At 33.6% G+C, this 18,936-nt stretch overlaps 1 protein-coding gene across 1 annotated transcript in view; it reads left to right on the top strand.

Annotated features, from left to right (window-relative positions):
- Positions 1–18,936, top strand: part of LOC115456410 — a 105,605-nt gene that overhangs the window by 28,251 nt on the left and 58,418 nt on the right. Inside the window, exons 2-6 of the mRNA XM_030185462.2 lie at positions 1,222–1,313; positions 4,431–4,584; positions 7,377–7,485; positions 8,478–8,622; positions 9,760–9,889. Of these exons, the coding sequence (XP_030041322.1) occupies positions 1,293–1,313; positions 4,431–4,584; positions 7,377–7,485; positions 8,478–8,622; positions 9,760–9,889 (559 nt within the window). The 5' untranslated portion in view covers positions 1,222–1,292. The remainder of the gene's footprint in view (positions 1–1,221; positions 1,314–4,430; positions 4,585–7,376; positions 7,486–8,477; positions 8,623–9,759; positions 9,890–18,936) is intronic.

Below are 18,936 nucleotides of genomic sequence, written 5' to 3'. Positions count from 1 at the left end.
CCACATCAAAGAGCGGTGATGTATGTAGGTATCACCCAATATCATAGTAGAGTCAATTCAAATGTGCAGACTGCGGTGGCAGTTTGTATTTGATTAGGATGTATTATGGGTAGGAGGTTTAATATATATCGATACTTGTAATTTCAACCTGATGTATTTCTGTGGTGGAATCAGCTATTACTGCCTTTACAAGGAAAAAGGACAAGATTCTACATAAAAATACGGAGATAGGAAATGTTGTTAGAATTGTCTTTTTTACTAATTACGATTATGTAATTAACTCAAGTCAAAAAAAGATACCTTATTTTCATTATGACGGCAGATTTCCTAGAACTACTTTTCTGATTGCGAAGACTCATACACCAAAAAGAGCTACATTATTCCTGAATCTTGAATGCTGTAGGCTATTTTTTATCCCGGGAGAAAAACATTTGGTAAGTATATAGGCATTAGCTGTCTTTTTTATCTTTGCGATATCATTACAGTAATAGCGATATTATCTTAAAGCGGTATGTCTTGCAACTGAAACATTCACTTTTGACTTACCTTGTAGTTTCGGATCACTAATTAGGCTACCTTATTGTTGGGTCTGCAGGAGATAGCGGAGGAGTAACTAATTAATTACTACAATATTATTGTAGGGTTGGAAGGTCGTTAGGTCTAATAATGATGGAGACCACCATGGGGTTTTTAGTCGGTAAAATCCGACATACCCCGTCTACATTGCATATGCACGACGGGGATCCAAGAGGATTTTCCCCATTAAAAAAAAAAAGTCTAATAAATTGCGTGACTCGGGACCGGTTGGAATCGTTAATATTGTTTGCTTTTCGGAAATAAAAAAGTACTTATAACCTGGTATTATTTACCATTATTGTTTACCTGTATTTGTTACTATGAAAATATATAGCAATTAGCTTTTTCCTGCGGCTCTGTAAGCGTGAAAATGTTTTTCCGGGATAAATATTCTATTCTCGGGAATGTTCCTAATATGAGTGCGTTAAAACAAACTCTTCATCTCGATATAATATTAGTACATATAAATTAAATTGGTCGTTACGGAGGACATTTGTTTAATAAATACTACAAAACTGGCTCACGCACAAAACCATAAAGTATTACAATTGCGGAACGCATGACCCCTGCTGAAATGTCCAAACACTACAAGCAAGGGTCATGCCAAGTAAATAGATTACTGCAGCATGATTTGTTAATGTGCAGGTGTGGAGTGGCGCCCGGTGGCGTCCGGATTGAGGCGATGATCTGCCGTGTGGGCCGGCCGCGCGCTCATCATGCGGCAGCCGTCGACCGACGTGAGTAACATGCACATTTTTAATTCATCCGTATTAATATTATAAATGCGAAAGTAATTCTATTTGTGTGTTATTCTTACTCTCGATTAAACTACTGAACTGATTTTGGTAAAATTTTGTTGAGAGTATCTGATGTTGAACAATACGAAAAAACATAGGTTACTGTTCATCTTTGATACTTATCCCGGAAACCTTATTTACGAAGACGAGGCCGCGAGCAAGTCCGAATGTCAAATAAGCGATTTGCCAAAACTCTGCCTGATTGAAAAAAAATGTGGCTACATATTTGATAGTATGTTAAGCATGTAATCAAAGGAAGCAAACTTCAAGGGGAGATCGGTAGATACAACCACTATTGAGAATAAAAAATATAATACAAATGCAAATCGTTAAGTTTTAAATCACGTTTAGTTCAATAGACAAGAAACAGCAAACCGTTTCTCTCATTTCCTTGCTCCGCCACTGTTTCATTAATACATGACATTTTATACCTATATATTATGACATAGATTATAAGCTTTGTGCTTGCGTATGTAGGGGAACGCGACGGCTGTTAAACGTGTATGCCGAGCGGATATGCCGGTGTAATGCTGGTCGGTTGGCGGCATAAATGCAGCGAAAGAGAATTTTAATGTTTACTACATACATTTGTTTTTAAGGATTAGGTTGGATAGAATGGTTTTGTTTTATTCTTATTGGGAATTTGTCAATGGGATGAGTATAAGGCATTGATATAGATATTATATGTATACAATTTGTTCTGGTTGTGACTGTGGCATACGTGGCTGTACCATCAGGTAAGCGATCTACCCGCCTGGTTTGAGTTTTTTGGGTTCCTCAATACGTATGCCGTAAAGCCTTAGCTCTGATCCCTGGATCGGGATAGAGATATTAGGTGTTTGTGCTCAGTATCAGCCTCGTAGAACTCACATGACATAATTAAGTATACTAGTGCTTCTGGGGATAAAGTGCGCGCGTGTGTGAGTTATTTTAAATATTTATAAATAAGAGTGTCTCACGGGGCATGTTTTGTTCCTAATTGATGATCCCATTTTTTCTAGCAGACACAGATTGAAAAAACAGCGTCATATAAAATATTTTACTAAAATATTCTTGATTAAAATATCGTTTTATTTTCATTAAGTTTTCATCGCAGTTATGGCAAGCGTGCCTCTGAGCGTTACGTTTGGCCAGCCTTATCTAATTACATCTTTGTTTCCAGTTGTATTTAAAATTTCCCTAAAGATAAAACGAGCAGAAAAATACAAACACAATTTAATAATTGTGTTACGTTTTGCATTTCACTCACTAATTATTGTTTAAAAAGTTTAATCCTTAATATTGATAATAATTTGTATCTAGCAAAACGGAAAATATTTTTATGTAAGCCCAAGAAAAGATGACAAACAAAACTGTCGATTATCTTGTGATAATCTCTACCTACTGCCACGGTTTTGAAACCGCAATACCAAAGTTATTGGGTGTGCACAGCTGGTGCGTTTAAAAAAAGGAATGGGGATTTTAGAAACATTTTCGACCGGCAGCAATTCAATGGCTTTTACAAAAAGCCACACCAAAACTGCCAGTTCATATTATTTTCTAATTCCTAATCCAACCGGGCCTGTCACGAAACAAAAACTGGCTACTGCGTGGCTACCACTTTGGAAAATACTATGTGAACTCTGTTTTACCACTATGTATCGTAAACTCGCGTCTGCTTAACTCGTTCACTGCCTCTTGTTATAAAAGAGTGAGCAAATATAGAACGTGTGCAACTGTTTGCCGAACTTATGCCCTTTTGTATGATGTTATGGGGCCAGTCTAATAAAAGATCTAACAAGCAGTGTACCAAGTCATAGGTATTATTGTGAGTTCCGTGGGTATTTAAAATATATGAAAATTTAGGTTAGACACATAAGTCCGTTTTGAACATAAATTTTGAACCTGAGGTTCAGAGAAGTCATGCAAAAATTGGAGTAAAACCATCTCTTTCGCTTGCTAAGTTCAAATTAATCTCTACGTGATGTCTGGAATAAATTAAAATTCTAGACAAGTTATGTTATTAAATTAAAATAATGTATAATAAAATTGTTTGTGTTATGTTTGAACGACGAAACGAACCAGTTGCAGGCTTAGTGGTTAATAATATGATTTCCCAAAACAGTAACAAGACCAGCTAAACATGGATTTAGAAATACACATGTTTCTGTACTACGCACTGTACCTATGTAATAGTAGCTATCTACGTAGTTGTTAAATTGTTCATAATTTTATTTTATTTTTTATTTTTATTTATTTAAGGACCTCCAACAAAGGATACACGGCTTATAATAAATACAATGTCGTAATATTGGTATAATGAACAATGTGACGTGCCTCTTCAATTACAGGAGACCACAGCATGCAAATTTATATATTAGTACAGCGGCAAAAATTATAATATTTGTTACTAATATTATTTAGGTATATAAGTAGAAACTTAAAGCAGACAAAAGGGATAAAACATAATAAGAAGTGACAAAACATAACAACATCTTATGTTATAACATTTGGTGGTGAATGTGATTAATTATAATTATTAATTGTGAGTACGTAACAGTTGTAGGACTTGTTTCCTGTACTTAGAAATGTCCGTGATATCAAGGTCATGCGTTTTTGCAAGAGCATTATACTGCCTACAGAGCCTTGGCACAGCATAATGAATTATAATTATACTGAATTATAGCATAATTCAGTATAATGAATAATACTTAAACTGTATACTAGCTACAATGCTTGTATTCATAATTACAATAAGCTTCATGGTTTTTGAGATCTTATCTTTTTGTATTTGTTAGAAGGAACAATAGACGAATATAAGAATACCATTTTTATTCATCAAAGCTCTTCTCAGAGGATTTTTATGCGATGGTTTTTTTTAACACTATATGTTGTCTACGCCTCTGGCATGATAACATCTACAGGACATGTTATATTTTTGCACCAAATTTAATTAAAATCCATTTAACGTTGTCTGCCTTTATTTCCTTAAAACATCCAAACCTTCACACACTTTCGCATTTATATTATATTGTGATGCTAGATAGTGCGATGAAGACCTTTAATGTATGTCCGCAGACGGTCGACAAAGCAGTATGCACGGAGGAGAGCGGCGCGGCGCGCCTGGAGGCGATACTAGTCGCGCTCGTGGAGCGCAAGGCACGCGCGCTGCACGCCGAGCAATCGCGCACGCATCCTTTGCTACTGTTGCTGCGAGATCATTTGCCCGACGGTAAATATTATTATTATCCATTTCTATATATATAAAAATTAATCCCTATTTCCCTTGGTCACACCATCACGCGTGAACGGCTGGACTGATTTCTCTATCTTTTTTGTTGTGTTTGTTATTGTCAGGAGAAGGATCTTATGAAAGAAAAAAATCAAAAAATTGCGCAGAAAATTAGATAATTTTAGAAAACTTAACGAAAATATTAATTTTATATAACTGTCAATTGTTTGAAATAACTGTCAGCGATTGACAGAAACTCAGAAACTAATAAGCCGATTTTTTTTTTACTAATAGGAAGCTACATTACTATTGAGTACTATAGGCAACTTTTTATACCGGGAAAATATTTAGCCCGGAAAAACTTTTCGCCCAGGGCGGAGCCGCAGGCAAAAGCTAGTTTGGTATAAGTAACCTTATTGTACATCAACATAGAGACGGTTTTTTATCCGCACTATAGTCAATTTCGTTTACAGTACAAATGAACTGCGATAGAGTGATTAGAGAAAACCGACATTAAACAACGTAGTGTGATCGATGTTTGCCCAATAAGAGCCTACCAATTCATAAATAAAGATAAAAACATATTATGTATGTAGCTACATCGGGCGATTCACAAAGCGTTTACAATAAATTACCTACAGGAATATAGGTTAACTAATTTTGAAAAAATAACCTAAACGTAGGGAAACCATGTTACAACGTGTAACCGCATTTTATTGAAAATCTTATATCCGTCGATCTAATGAAATATAAGTATAATTTATATTTTCCAACAGTCTTTATACATCAACTCAATATACTCATCCTACATTTGTTAATATTAAGGTTGAAATGTCATCATTCTCGTAACAACCTCCATAGATCAATAATAACATTTATATTTGTCTAGAATCGATACGTACGTTACGAGGCTTATGAAGGTTCTATTTGATTGATGAGGCGACTGAAATATTTGATATTTGTAACAGGCTGGCCAATAGATATATTGCATGTATCAAGTATTTTGATTTGTAAGTAATAAACTAGTAATCTATTAAGAAAGCAATCATAGTAAAATATATAAGTTATTTATTTAAGTGTCAACTTTTCATGAAAAGGCGTGAAATATTCGGTCTTACTTATAAACTTCTTTTAGCGTTAAGAGGTAATTAACAATTGCTTAAATAGCTGTTAAAAACATTACCGGTTAGTTTAACCCTTTTTAAGAGGCAAGATGACGGTTTTTGGATCGAGTAAGTTTGTGTTTTATTCATATTGAGCATAGCTTTGCGCAATTTTTATAAGTAAATAATTATGTTTTAATTGAAATGCTACGTATCTTTAAATATGAGGAAAAATGTTTCATAAAATAGTGTTGTCATTTACTTAAGTATACAGTGTAAAAGATTGGATATGATTTAGACGCGTCACAAACCTAGTGCATGTAATTATTCACATCAGGATTTCTGTTTCTGGCACACCTGGGGTTTAATTTATTAAGGCGGTGCCGACACCAAAACTGCGCGTTAACCCTATTTATAGCAGATTTCTTTTCGAAATTTTTAATACTTATAGAAATAAATGTTAAACATCATATTTATACATTAGAATGTTATGTTAATATTATGTTTAATTTTTTATGTGTATATTGTTTCATTAAATTCAGAATGAAAATGCCACTAAATCGTTGATTAACGTGCTTCTTCTTCTATTTTAAATTTGGAATCATTTGGTACTATTAGATAGACAATTTAATAAGGAACATTTTGTTGGTTTAAAATTACGAAAAGACCTAAATTTATTTTTATCTAAATTATTTGTAAATCTTTCCATATTCCCGGCCTAACTCGTGCGTCACTAATATATGGAATTAATGTTCGAGGCGGTTTGCTTGAATGAGGGCCTTAAAAAGAGAGATAAATCTTGTTACGAAGGATAATTTAATACTTAATTGTCATATTTAAATCCTTTCATATACCTAAGACTAGGGACTGATTTTTAAATTGTGAGATAAATATTAATACATTAAGAAAAATTTAATAAATTATATGGAATTTTGATATTTTAGTTAGTTAAGTATCTAATAGAGTCCAAAAAAGTATTATTTAAGTAATTTTCAAGGGTAGATCTAATTATATAAAATAATTACAATTAACTATATCGTTAAAAAACTTGAGAATAAAGAGAAAATCTATAAGTTTCTAAAAGCACCGACATTGAATTCGCGTGACAAAGTAGTTAAAGTTTTTAAAGTGATAAGTTCAAAGCGGTGTCGGGGTCAATAGACGATGAAACTGCCAAGAAGTACCGCCAAACTAATGGACCCGTCATTTGCCTTTAACAATCATAGTTTACTTCGTCTGCCGAATAATTTTCGTAGCGTCAATTTAGCCAACGAAATAACATCTAACAACAATCTGATAGTGAAACTGCTTAAAGTTTTGCATTAAGTTTTGTTTCTGAGTGTAGTTTATTTAACTTTGGCGCAAAAGTTCGTAAACTATTGTCAGATAGAGAAATCTGGCGACGCCGATAGATGTAAACAAGTATATAAATTTCAGAGATTTATGAGAATTCTCGTTTTTTCTTTGATATTTAAAATGAGTTCATACGATACCTACATATTTTTAGGAACATTTTAAAGTATAAAAAATAATTAAATTAACAAGATTTAAAAGTAGGCAGTGAGATTGTTAACGATGTAACTCAGGACTAAATATGAAATATTTGGAGTGAAAATTGGTCATAAAATTATGATTAATTTGAGAAATAAAGTAATATATAAGTATATGGTTTATTTATTTTGTTTTCAGAGGAGGCGTCGATGATAGGCAGCCCAGGCGAGGAGCTGCCTTCTTACTGGTGTGAGCACGAGATAGCCAGACACAAACGGAAAAAACTCAAGCTGCAGACACGCGGCAGGTAAATAAGCAGAAATCCGTCATATTTTCTGGTTTTATACACATATACTTAAGCACAAGCTTTCACCTCCAAAGAGCTAAGCAGATACGCCGCTAATTCACTTTTAGTTTGCTTAACCTTTTATCTATTCCATTAAAATATGAAAAGGAGCTATTGCAGAGCCATATAAGGCATAAATTGCAATCTAGGGCTGTTAGTGTGGTTGCAAAGTGAAAATCATGCTCAAATCTCAACCTAGCAATGAAATTCAAAAACATGTCAAATACAGGTGAAATATGCAATCAGTAGACCATAGAGGCTATACTTGAAAATACCCTTGATTAGACGAGAAAAGCCTAAGACTCCCCAAATTCTCTGAAATGTAGAGTTAGTTAACTCTTCTCTCAAAGGATGATTCTATTCTATACCTGCTCAATTTCTAATTTATAGTTCATAAGAATTCGTGATCAGTTTGTAGAGTTTCGTATGCAACAAGTACTAATAGAATACCATCTAGGGTATGTAATTTTCTCTCAAAAACCTTTAAAGTGTTTTGTGTTATGAAGTGCAATAATCAATAGAAATTATGATTTATTTAAAAAGAAAAATATTACAAAATATAAAAGTATTGAACAGTCTCGATACGAACATTTCAGTTGTAGTTTTGTCCAATGTTTTACCCTCTCTTTTATTAGGTAGAAAGTGTAATACTCTCAACTTAACAAAAAGATTAGGTAGGTCATTAAAATAACAATTCTGCTGATTTGTCTGTATGCCGCCAAAAATAGACACTTAAAAAATCCCCTCCCTCAAAACATGATCTCTCTATCTTAAGAAAGATTCAAAACATTAAAAAGAGAATTAAAACATTTATTATTTCCTCATCTTTTCTTGTATGATACATTGAATGAATTAATCCCTCCTAGACGGTTTTTGGGCACAGATTGCAAAGTATTTTTGATTCCATTATTATTATTAATAGAATGTATGTTCAATTCAAAATTATATCGTAGGGAATTGAACAGTCCAGAGAAGATAGAGTTGGAGAGACGTCGTAGGCGCCGGCGCAGACGCAGCCCGCACTCGCACGCGCAGAAACCGAAGAAACATCGCACGCTGCTCGTCTCCGCTATCGATGAACAAGCTAAGGTTATTCATGTAAGTTGTAAAACTTGGTATCTTCCTCTTACTAAAATTACAAATGCGAAAGTTTGTGAAAATATTAGGATGCTCGTTAGAAGTAAATGCAGAAACTACTAAACAGACTTGGATGAAATTTTATATGTTATGCATATGCTAGATTAATACAGGATCATTTTGACATTGCATTTCTAAATGACCCTAAATAATAAAGCCTGTAAACCACTTTTATTCCAGTAATTTTCTCATAGATTTTTATATCTTATTATTAAAATGAATCGCACTGGCATTGTTTAAACCAAAGTTTATATAATATCTTCAATAACTACGATAAAAAATTGCTACGATTTAAATCAATGAAACTTTTATAATTTATTTATTTGTGTTCCATACCTTAATAATATTTCTATTCATTTTGATAGATGGCGTTGATTCTTAAGATTTAAATTATGGTAAGGCATGCCTGAAATAGGGCTAATTTTGCGGACCGCCGCTAGATAGAGCTGTTATCTAAAACTTAATAATTCAGTAGATGGCAGTGTAAGTTACACAAATTAAATAAAAAAGAATAATAAATAAATGAGGGAATAACAAATATCTTTAATTACGTTACATATAATCCGTCATATGGTAAAAGTGACCACAGCACTTCTATACATCCCTTAATTACTACTGATTTAGATTTTAGAAGTTTGAATTTAAGCTCGACATTGTTTTTATCTTTCTAGCCAAACAAAACAGTGCTTTCAAATTAAAGATATATATAAATAGTATTTATTCTATAAAGCGGCGATAGCCTACTTGGTTGTGGAACAGACTGCCGAGACGAATGTCCGCAGGTTCAAATCCTAAGCGCACACACCTCTGACTTTTCTAAGATTATGCGTGTATTCTTTGTAAATTATCGCTTGCTTTAACGGTGAAGGAAAACATCGTGAGGATACCTGAGAAATTCTCTATAGGAATTTTCAAGGGTGTGTGAAGTCTACCAATCCGCATTAGGCCAGCGTGGTGGACTAAGCCCTAATCCCTCTCAGTAGTAGAGGAGGCTTGTGCCCAGCAGAGGGACAGTATATATTGCAGGGCTGATATTATTATTATTATTTGTTCTAAATTTTTATTTTAAATCATTCAAAATTATACTGTATTACTTAGGTACTGGACCCGGACGAGCTACCCCGGCGTGCTAGGTACACCATCATGGTGACAGCTTGCTTGCTTCTATTCCTGTGTCTCTTACTCGTCGGCGTCACCCTACGCATGGCGCCACTCATTGATGATATGGGTAAGTTATTATTTATTTCAAAAGAATTTATGAAAATGTTAAAAAATATTTCACAAGCCTTTTTTACAGTAATTATAATAAAAGCTGTGTTAATACATTTTACATTTTCTATGTTCTAAATCCTGCATCAGATTTGATGTGTAGTCACAGTAAACTCTGAAATAAATACATCAGTTTGTTCGCATTTTATACAAATTCTATTATAACAGATTTAGTAGCCTAGAAAAAGCTATAACTACTTGGAGTTGATATTGTGTTCATGGAGATTGAAGTTCAATTGACTCAATGTTACACAGACGTAACTGCGCATTGGGGATGACGAAACATGGTAATTTGTTGTTTTTAGAAAGCGATAGAAATCAAATAAACTCTGTAGGCTCGATATACTTGGTGCAAATGTAGAGGTCGAAGATATTTGATGATGGACAATTGAATAAGGAGTGATAATATTGTACTTACAGTTAAATTTGTAAAAATATTCTTAAATCCGTAGAGTGATTTATTCAGTAATGAATTTTTAGTTGAAATTATTTTGCTGTTCTATTTTTTACAAATATTAGAAGAACCTACAGTCATATAGTTATAGCAAATTTTAATATTCAATTTGTCCCCTGTATATTGAATATCCAAATGTTTACATAAAATTGTCTTTTAAACTAAATTCTCTTGCGTTATTAATTATATGCATAGTAGTATTTTAGTTAACTAAAATTATAATAATATAATTAAGTATAAGTATATTAAGCATTTTTTAAATGTTTGATAGCTGAAGTTGGGGTTAAAATGCAGAAATTTATATTGTTCTCTAATTTATCTATACGATACAGGTATGTTTTCATTGCCTATACTATTTATAGAATTGATAGTATCTATAAAATACTTAATATCAAGATGCAGTTAGTTGTTGGGAAAAGGTAAGTGTGAAAATCAAGGAAGGGTTGAGCAGTAATAAATCGTAATTCTTTCTACATATATTTGATTTAATAACCTTTTTATAGTAATACTACTTATTACTACTTATCTTTGTTAATTTATTTTTTAGTATGGTGGCTCTAACTATTTTCAATTTAAACAGATATTTTAAAGTTTTATCCCCTGCCGGTGTTAAATAGAGGGTGGAAGTAGTCATTTTTTAATTTATAAATGTCCTGTATAGTATTCTGTTTGCAAATAAAAGCCGTTATAATATCGTTTTGAAAAATCATCCCTTAAGAAAGTAAAAGAGCTCTTTAATCACGGCTTTGTACCGTGAAGATCTGCGGTCTATACCTTGGATGACCTATTTTGGATATTAAAATTTATATTAAGATAATGTTACATGCAAGTTGTTCACGATTGTAATTTGTAGTATAAGTATTTATATCCAGTATTGCGGTGGACTGGTTCCCTTTTGCATCGTGCAATAAAACGTGATTGGTATTTTATGCCAGCTAGTTGTCCTTGTGCTAACTTCTTTGTGGATAAAGGTTAAGTAAAAATAAAAATGTAACAAATAGAACTATGCATTCTTATGTTAATATAGTAAATACATACAATTTACAAAATAATTAATAAAGAAAAAACACTAAATTCTGAATTTAGTATCAGATTTCTAGAATTTAAAGTGGAACAACTTGTCTACTGGTAAGTTTTTAACTTATTTGAATGTTCAGCAGATTGAAAGTTTTGGAAACTCCGAAACAAGATAAAATGCAACTGTTGCTTTAAATTTTATAATGCACCACGCAGACTGTCAACTTATAGTAATAGAAACACAAAATGAAATGGCAACTTCGAGCAATGAATACTCCGTTTTCATACAATTAACATCGAACTGACAAATTGATTTATAGACGCTAAATTAATCAAATAGAACTTTGGCGCCTAAAGATCGCCTTGCCACGAATAGTACGAAGATTTTCAACGCCTCCACAAATTTTGCTCACTTGCAAAAACTACACAATATTGTAATTGTTACCTAAAATTATTGGTACGGTTGTTAAGTTATTGTCAAATGTTAAATACACTTATAAAATTCTAGGTAATAAATATTTTAAAATACAACCGGTGTAATCATCGAAAATTCACGTCGTCGGAACAAGACGCCCATCATGCGTGGTTTTGGCAATAAAGTTGACGCCTGCGCAATACTTAGGTTTAATACCGAAAACCTACCCCATTTATCTAGAGTCGCGTAGAAATATTAATTTATTACAGTACTAGTTTGAGCCTTATAGTATTTAAACCCCTTAGGGGATCAATTTTCAAAGGACGTAGGGCTTGCGTTACATAAGATTATCATGTGTAAATTTTCGTGTTTCTAGATCCATTGTAATTAATTCTACCTGTTAGGCAGTGTTAATAATATTATTAAGTATATAGAAGATTTAATGGAGAACTCCTTAATTTTGACTTCTAAGCATCATCTCCCTGTCACGGCCTTGACATGCAGTCTCACGGATTTTCGTTTTTTTTTACTTTTATAATATCAGAATTTTATGTTTATATTTGATACTTGTTACTAATGTGAATCGTCTTCTTCAACCCCCCCCCCCCCCCATCTTTATAGGTTTCTACCTATGCATGTCTGTTTGTGACAAATAAATTAGGAAAATAGGTAGCCGCCTTCGATGTCTAGTGGCAACGTTATATATGCTGTAAGGGTTCTTCTATACAAAATCGTTGATGTCGGATCGGCAGCTGATCGTAAAATCTAAGCTAAATCTTTGAAATAAAACTATTTGACGGAATCTATCGCGGTTTTTTACATTGTAATATTTTCCCAACGTTTCGAAGACTGTAGCCTTCGGGCGGACTGCGGCGAAGTCGCAACGTCCGGAGAAAATTATAAAAAAAATCGCGATAAAATCCGCAAAATAGTTTTATTTGAATGTCTAACATTCGTGTAAATAAAAAAAAAATACTTTATTCGTCGTGCAAAGTGTTTTGAAAAGTATATTGCGTTTACTCACGAGTGGGAGAACGCGTGCTGTAAAATTTGTACCACATAATCATAATTTTTACCTTAATTAATCTAATATGACCTACAAAAACCATTAAATACAATGATATTTTAATAACCACAAAATATACCTGTAAACAAATTAGGCACGACCGGCCGTAAAACAAAATTTAAATTTGTTACATGTAAGAAACATCAAAACAAAAGCGCCCTATTACTCTCACATAAGTTAACCCTGTAATTGAAAATTTAATAAAGTGTTACTTTACGGCGTAGTCCCGCGATATGAACCGGCGAGCTTTTACCGCGAATATTATCAAATAAACGTTGGCACAGACGAATTGCCGGATTAACAACGTGTAAGTAAAACTCCGTTCCTAAATTACGTGTCATTATAATATTTAAGGTTTGCCCTTTCGTTAATGATGTATCATGTTGCGGTATCTCGTAATACGATATGGAATGAGTACCTACGTGGGACAAGAAAGGAGATTATAGTTCGCAAGGTAGAATATCGAAATATAATGTGGTTACGTGGTAATGTATGTGTGTGTGTGTCAACAAAAAAATCATTGCGCCTACATTACACGCATACAGTATCATTCGGTTATAAAATGAAAAATATTTTTTATTTTTCTAGTTTCATGAGCGCGTAAATATTGCATATTCAGTTAATGCGGAATCTGTATAATGAATGAGCGCATAATTAGTCAACACTTCAGAGTTTAACAAGATGTCTATGGTCAGCAAAAGAGGCATGCTTTTTATTCGCGCCCATATAAAAAATCTATATAAGTACGAATTTGAAAATGGAACAGCAATTTACCTATTTAAAACGTCGATCTGTCTTCTACTACACTTTCAGTGTTAAATCAGGTACAAATGCACGTAAACCGCAAACAATAGCCGAGCAATACAATCGGTAATGAACACTAACAGTAAATTACATGAGTGTACTATACTGAATGGTATCAACCCGCGCTCTCCGCTTAGAGGAAGTCTATTCTGAGTTTATTGGAACGACTACGGGTATGTGGAAGTTTGCATGTGGCGTTCGCGTTAATAATTACGGGCTATTCACAGCGCTCCGACTCTACACGTATTCATGTATCAAGTAGCAGTACATCGGTGACAGAATATTATAATATCGCGTAGGCCTAACTTACTTGAATGTGTGATGCTAACGGTTAATTGTTCTTCGTTTCTGTTTGTTAATTTATTTTACCTAGTTTGAAAGATATAACAATTGTAAATTAAGTCTTTCATAAAAATTGTTTTACAATTAAAAAGTATGTTAGTATTTATTTAGATGTTTCATTCATTAATCGCTGAAATCAGTGCTTTGAGAATTTTGTTAAAAAGATAAAGTACTTCATTTAAATATCACTGCTTGCGTATAATTTTGTGTCATTCCTAATACGTTTTATTCCTCATCTCAGTGGACTAGCAGTCTGTGTGGCCCATGAACCGCGAAATCGTGAGCAATAATTCAATTCAACCTTTAGTGAGTTTTTCGATTCGGAAAATATGATTGGATTTCTGTGTAACATGGCAGAAGATTTCCCTTTTATCATATAAGAGGATAGATGTACTATTGGTAAAACATAGATGGACTGCCCTTTCAAAACACGCGTGCTTGTATGTGATATGATATCCTATAACCATCACGTATACTTTTAATATTTTCGACGTGCCAATTACAGTAAACTGCACTTAATGAAATAGCCAATTAGCAATTAGGTGCATAATATAATTAACGTTGACAGTACATTAAGGCTATGACATATCAGTCATGGTTATTAAAATGTACATAATTTGTGGAAGAAACGAAGGGTTCGTTGCTTTTGACATAATTACGTGTGATTGACTTAATATGACGTAATATTGTCGTTTCCATTTTATTTTTGCCGTTATATCGGTCACACTAGCGCACGATATATTTTGTATATCTTGATAAAAGGATATCTACCAAGATGAATATGGTACAAGTTCTAAATGGGAAAACCAACTCTTTCATTAGAATATGATTATTTAATATGCAAGTATTAGAGTTCAAAATCGTGTGCACTGTTTTTTTGCCTACACTTCGAGTTTCTAAATAATAATACAGTCTAATAAGAGTCATGTGAAATTATTATGAACTTTCTGTCTTATTAAATATGTGACAAATATGGTTGCATAGAAAAATATATGGGATGCATATTCTTTCAAACAAAAAAAAGGAATTTTCTAAATCGGGTTCTGAGGTAACAATAATTAACAATAAATAACCTCGTCCTTAAAATCCTTTGTTAAAATTGCGTGCCTGAGCACTACCGTTCTGAGGACCCGGTTTTGAATTTTGGGTCGTGCAGAGCGTTATTTGGGTTTTTCTGCTTATTATTAGCACTGACTGGAATTTGTGTTCGATATGGCGACATGCGTGCACGCTATCACACCAAAGGACGCAACACTCTTGGCGAAAAGTGGGTGCTCTAGTTGCATTTCTGCCTACCCCTTCGGAGGTAAAGGCGCGAGTATTAGTTTTGTTTCTTAAATTCCAATTAATATTCCTGCATATTATTGTTCAACAAAATGACGGTTTTAATATTGCCAGTAGTATTTAAAACTTTTGTTTGGCAACTTATACAAGTCGTAATCACGCTCTTTTCACGGCGCTTGCTTCAAGGGATTTTCATTTACGTTCTTACATTGAAGAAACCATATGGATACATTTATATAGAGACCCTAAGACTGTATCAAGATTTCTTATTTGCCTTTCTTGAAATTTGTGTAATATGTACAGTCAGCTATATAAATAGTTGAACAAATTCGAAATTTTAAATCGCTTATACAGTTTTGAGTTCATACCAACATTCCTTTTTTCTTCACATAAATCTACTAATATAGATTCACTTTACTTTACGCAAGGAAAAAAAAAATATTTGAAATGAGCTTAATGTGCATAAACGGTTTGTAGTTTTGTATTTGTTTAGCTACTTATGTAGCTGACTGTACCAATTGTAGGTATGTATCTATAACTTAAATATATACACCAATGATTTAATTTCCTAAAAAAAGCTATTGTCGACAATAGAATAAAATGCGGTGAGTTTATGTTATTACACTCTTCAGTGAATAATTATTCCATTTAATAATATTTTACCCAGAATCTTTTATCAATAAAAAAATAGTTGTGTACATAATTGCTTGCAACTACAAACAAATGTTAACGAAGTATGTTTATAAAATATTAATATATTTCTATCTGGAATAGCTCTCAGTTTGTTAATAGAAATGTTCAAACCAAACTTATAATTATCGGGATCTTACAAACAACAGACGATGTCGTACGAATGTCGTCAACAGATGTCGCTTGTGCTATTCAGTACCTATCGTGATTTAATTAACTGGCATTTTGTGTGACACGCTCAGCCTCAAATAGTTGGATTACGATCGTGAGATGTATAGCATTGTATAATATTATTACAAGCTATTTACATAAATTAATTTTATAGTTTCAAGACATAAAGACTCTTTTGTTCTGGTACGAAGTAACATTGAAAATTATGTAAAAGTTAATTAATACTGAATTCTATTTGTAATATATAATAAATAAGTATTACTTTAAGTTTTATGTACTTTATTCTCCAATTGAGATACACCAATATAATTTTGGTGACCATTGAGGGATACAATGCTTCATGTTTATCAATAATATACCTAACTATTATGTGGCATTGAATTTGGTTTTGGTTAAGTGCAAACAGTTAATTTGTCATGTGAGAAAAATAATCAAACCATCGCTTCCTTTTAAATTATAGGCTGGAAATGAAAATAAACCGAGTCCCATCATAACTAGACTCCACCACTGCAAACATATTTGGCGATAAAACCATGAACCATTATTTATCTATGAAAATATTTTAAACAATATAAATTCCAAAACCGTGTTAAGACGATCAAAGACAGTATAAGCCGCTATCGAAAAAGCACGCAAATTAGGGTAATTAAAGCCCCCGTCAACAGATGTTGTGAGGTAGATAAATTTATTTGAGCCATGTCGGCGGCGCGGGTCTGCAAGCCGGCTCTACTGATAACGTCACTCACACTTGACACTACCTTGGCTCGTCGTTATCACAAAAATACCCAGATAAAGTGCCAGAGGTTGAGGATAATTATAGACCTCGCATTTTTAAGGTTCCGCGTAAAATTAAACAAACCTTTGTTATGTAATTTGCAATGGGCCTACTTAACTCAATGCAAAAGTTTATGAAGATATTTTGGATTTTCGTTAGATTATTACGCTTGTAATTGAATATGAAGAATATGATAGAATTGGTCAGAATTTGGCACACATATAAAATGGGTTCTGATTTATTATATGTCTCCTATCCTCGGAATAATATATTAGGACTTGCATTTTTGTTTTAAGAAGTTTTTTCTTACCAACAAATTTACTTCTGCTATTTAATTTAAATTACATTAACATATGTATACAGAAATATGTTGCCTTACTAAATTCCTCTGTGTTTGGTTAGGTATACGGTATATTTTTTTTACCCATAATAAAAATAATATATGCCGGAATGGAACTGTTTACTTGGTTATTTTTTTTACATGACTGGTAAAGTATCACCGGTCTATAATTATTTTCCAGACAGTTATTCGATTATTGAAACACTTCTTTACTTCACTAACAATTTACTGCATAGTAATACCAGCGGAATACACAATCTGCTCGGTTCGATCGTGGAAACAAGACTGTTGAAGACTTCTACAAGACTGCTACAAGACTCCTACAAGACTGAACTTTCGTCGTTCGGCCGGTCCTTATATTGCAGCCGTCAACTTCCCTCCTTTTCTAATACTTCCTCGATGTAATGATAGATGGCGCCAGTATCGCTCCGGAAATACACCAATTTAACGAATAATGAGGTGCTGCGGCGACATATATAATTTTTAAGCAATTGTGACTTAAATTGTTAGTACTCATCAGTGGCGAAAGGTGAAATTTTCCAAAAGGGAACCCGACACAACATATAGGCACTTACGAGTATATGCATAAATGCGGTCAGCAAATCGTTCTGATGATAATTAGATTGTACATAAAAAAAGCGGCGATAGCCTAGTTGGGTGTGGAACGGACAGCCAAGACGAATGTCCGCAGGTTCAAATCGCAAGGGCACACATCTCTGACTTTTCTAAGAAAATCATGTGTGTATGCTTTGTGAATTTATCGTTCGCTTTAACGGTAAAGGAAAACATCGTGAGGAAACCTGCACATCTGAGAAGTTCTCTATAGGAATTTCGAAGGTGTGTGAAGTCTACCAATCCGCACTAGGCCAGCATGGTGAACTAAGGCCTAATCCCTCTCAGTAGTAGAGGAGGCCCGTGCTCAGCAGTGGGCAAGTATATACAGGACTGATATTATTACATAAAAGGAAGCCGGCATGAATCGGGTTTTATGGGCCCTTCTCGACTGGTACACGTGATAACTTATGCTATGTTAGTAAAAGTTACAGCTTCAAGAATGACGAACACCCTAATCCAAGAATGACAACGCAACAGTGACTCTTAAATAGACAGGAAAATCTATCCGCCATCGTGGCGAGGATGCTGTTGAGACTAGCCCTGATCCGGCGTACTAGAGATGCACATCATTTGCGAGTAATGGTAAAAGTTGCATAGAATTAGCTTAGGAAGTTTAAATCTTGGGTCCTTCCACCGTGGCATGAAGAAGTATCTTAGTAAGTCGCTATGATTGTGTCGAATGGCATAAGAGAGCCATCAATTGCTATTTGATATTTTATCTGGACGACATCGCGTTTACCATCAGGTGCAGGGCAGTCAATTTGCCGTGGCAGGAATAAGAAAAAATCACGGGCTAAAAAAGGCGAATCTTAGACTGCTATAATTATTTTACATTGATAAATTATTTAACATTGATAAATCGAAAAGATAGTTATCTTAAACTTAAATTTACAATAAATTACATTCAAATTATTTGAGTGTTAATCTTAGTTTCGTCTTACCATTGAGTTCTATCCACCCCGCTACACTCGTCAGTTGCACCATGGATCTATGGTAACAGCTTCCGTCTAAAAAGGATATTTTAAAGTATAAC

The sequence above is a fragment of the Manduca sexta genome, chromosome 20, assembly GCF_014839805.1.
Source record: "Manduca sexta isolate Smith_Timp_Sample1 chromosome 20, JHU_Msex_v1.0, whole genome shotgun sequence".
Lineage (NCBI taxonomy): Eukaryota > Metazoa > Arthropoda > Insecta > Lepidoptera > Sphingidae > Manduca > Manduca sexta.
This window is presented reverse-complemented; position numbering and strand designations above follow the sequence as displayed.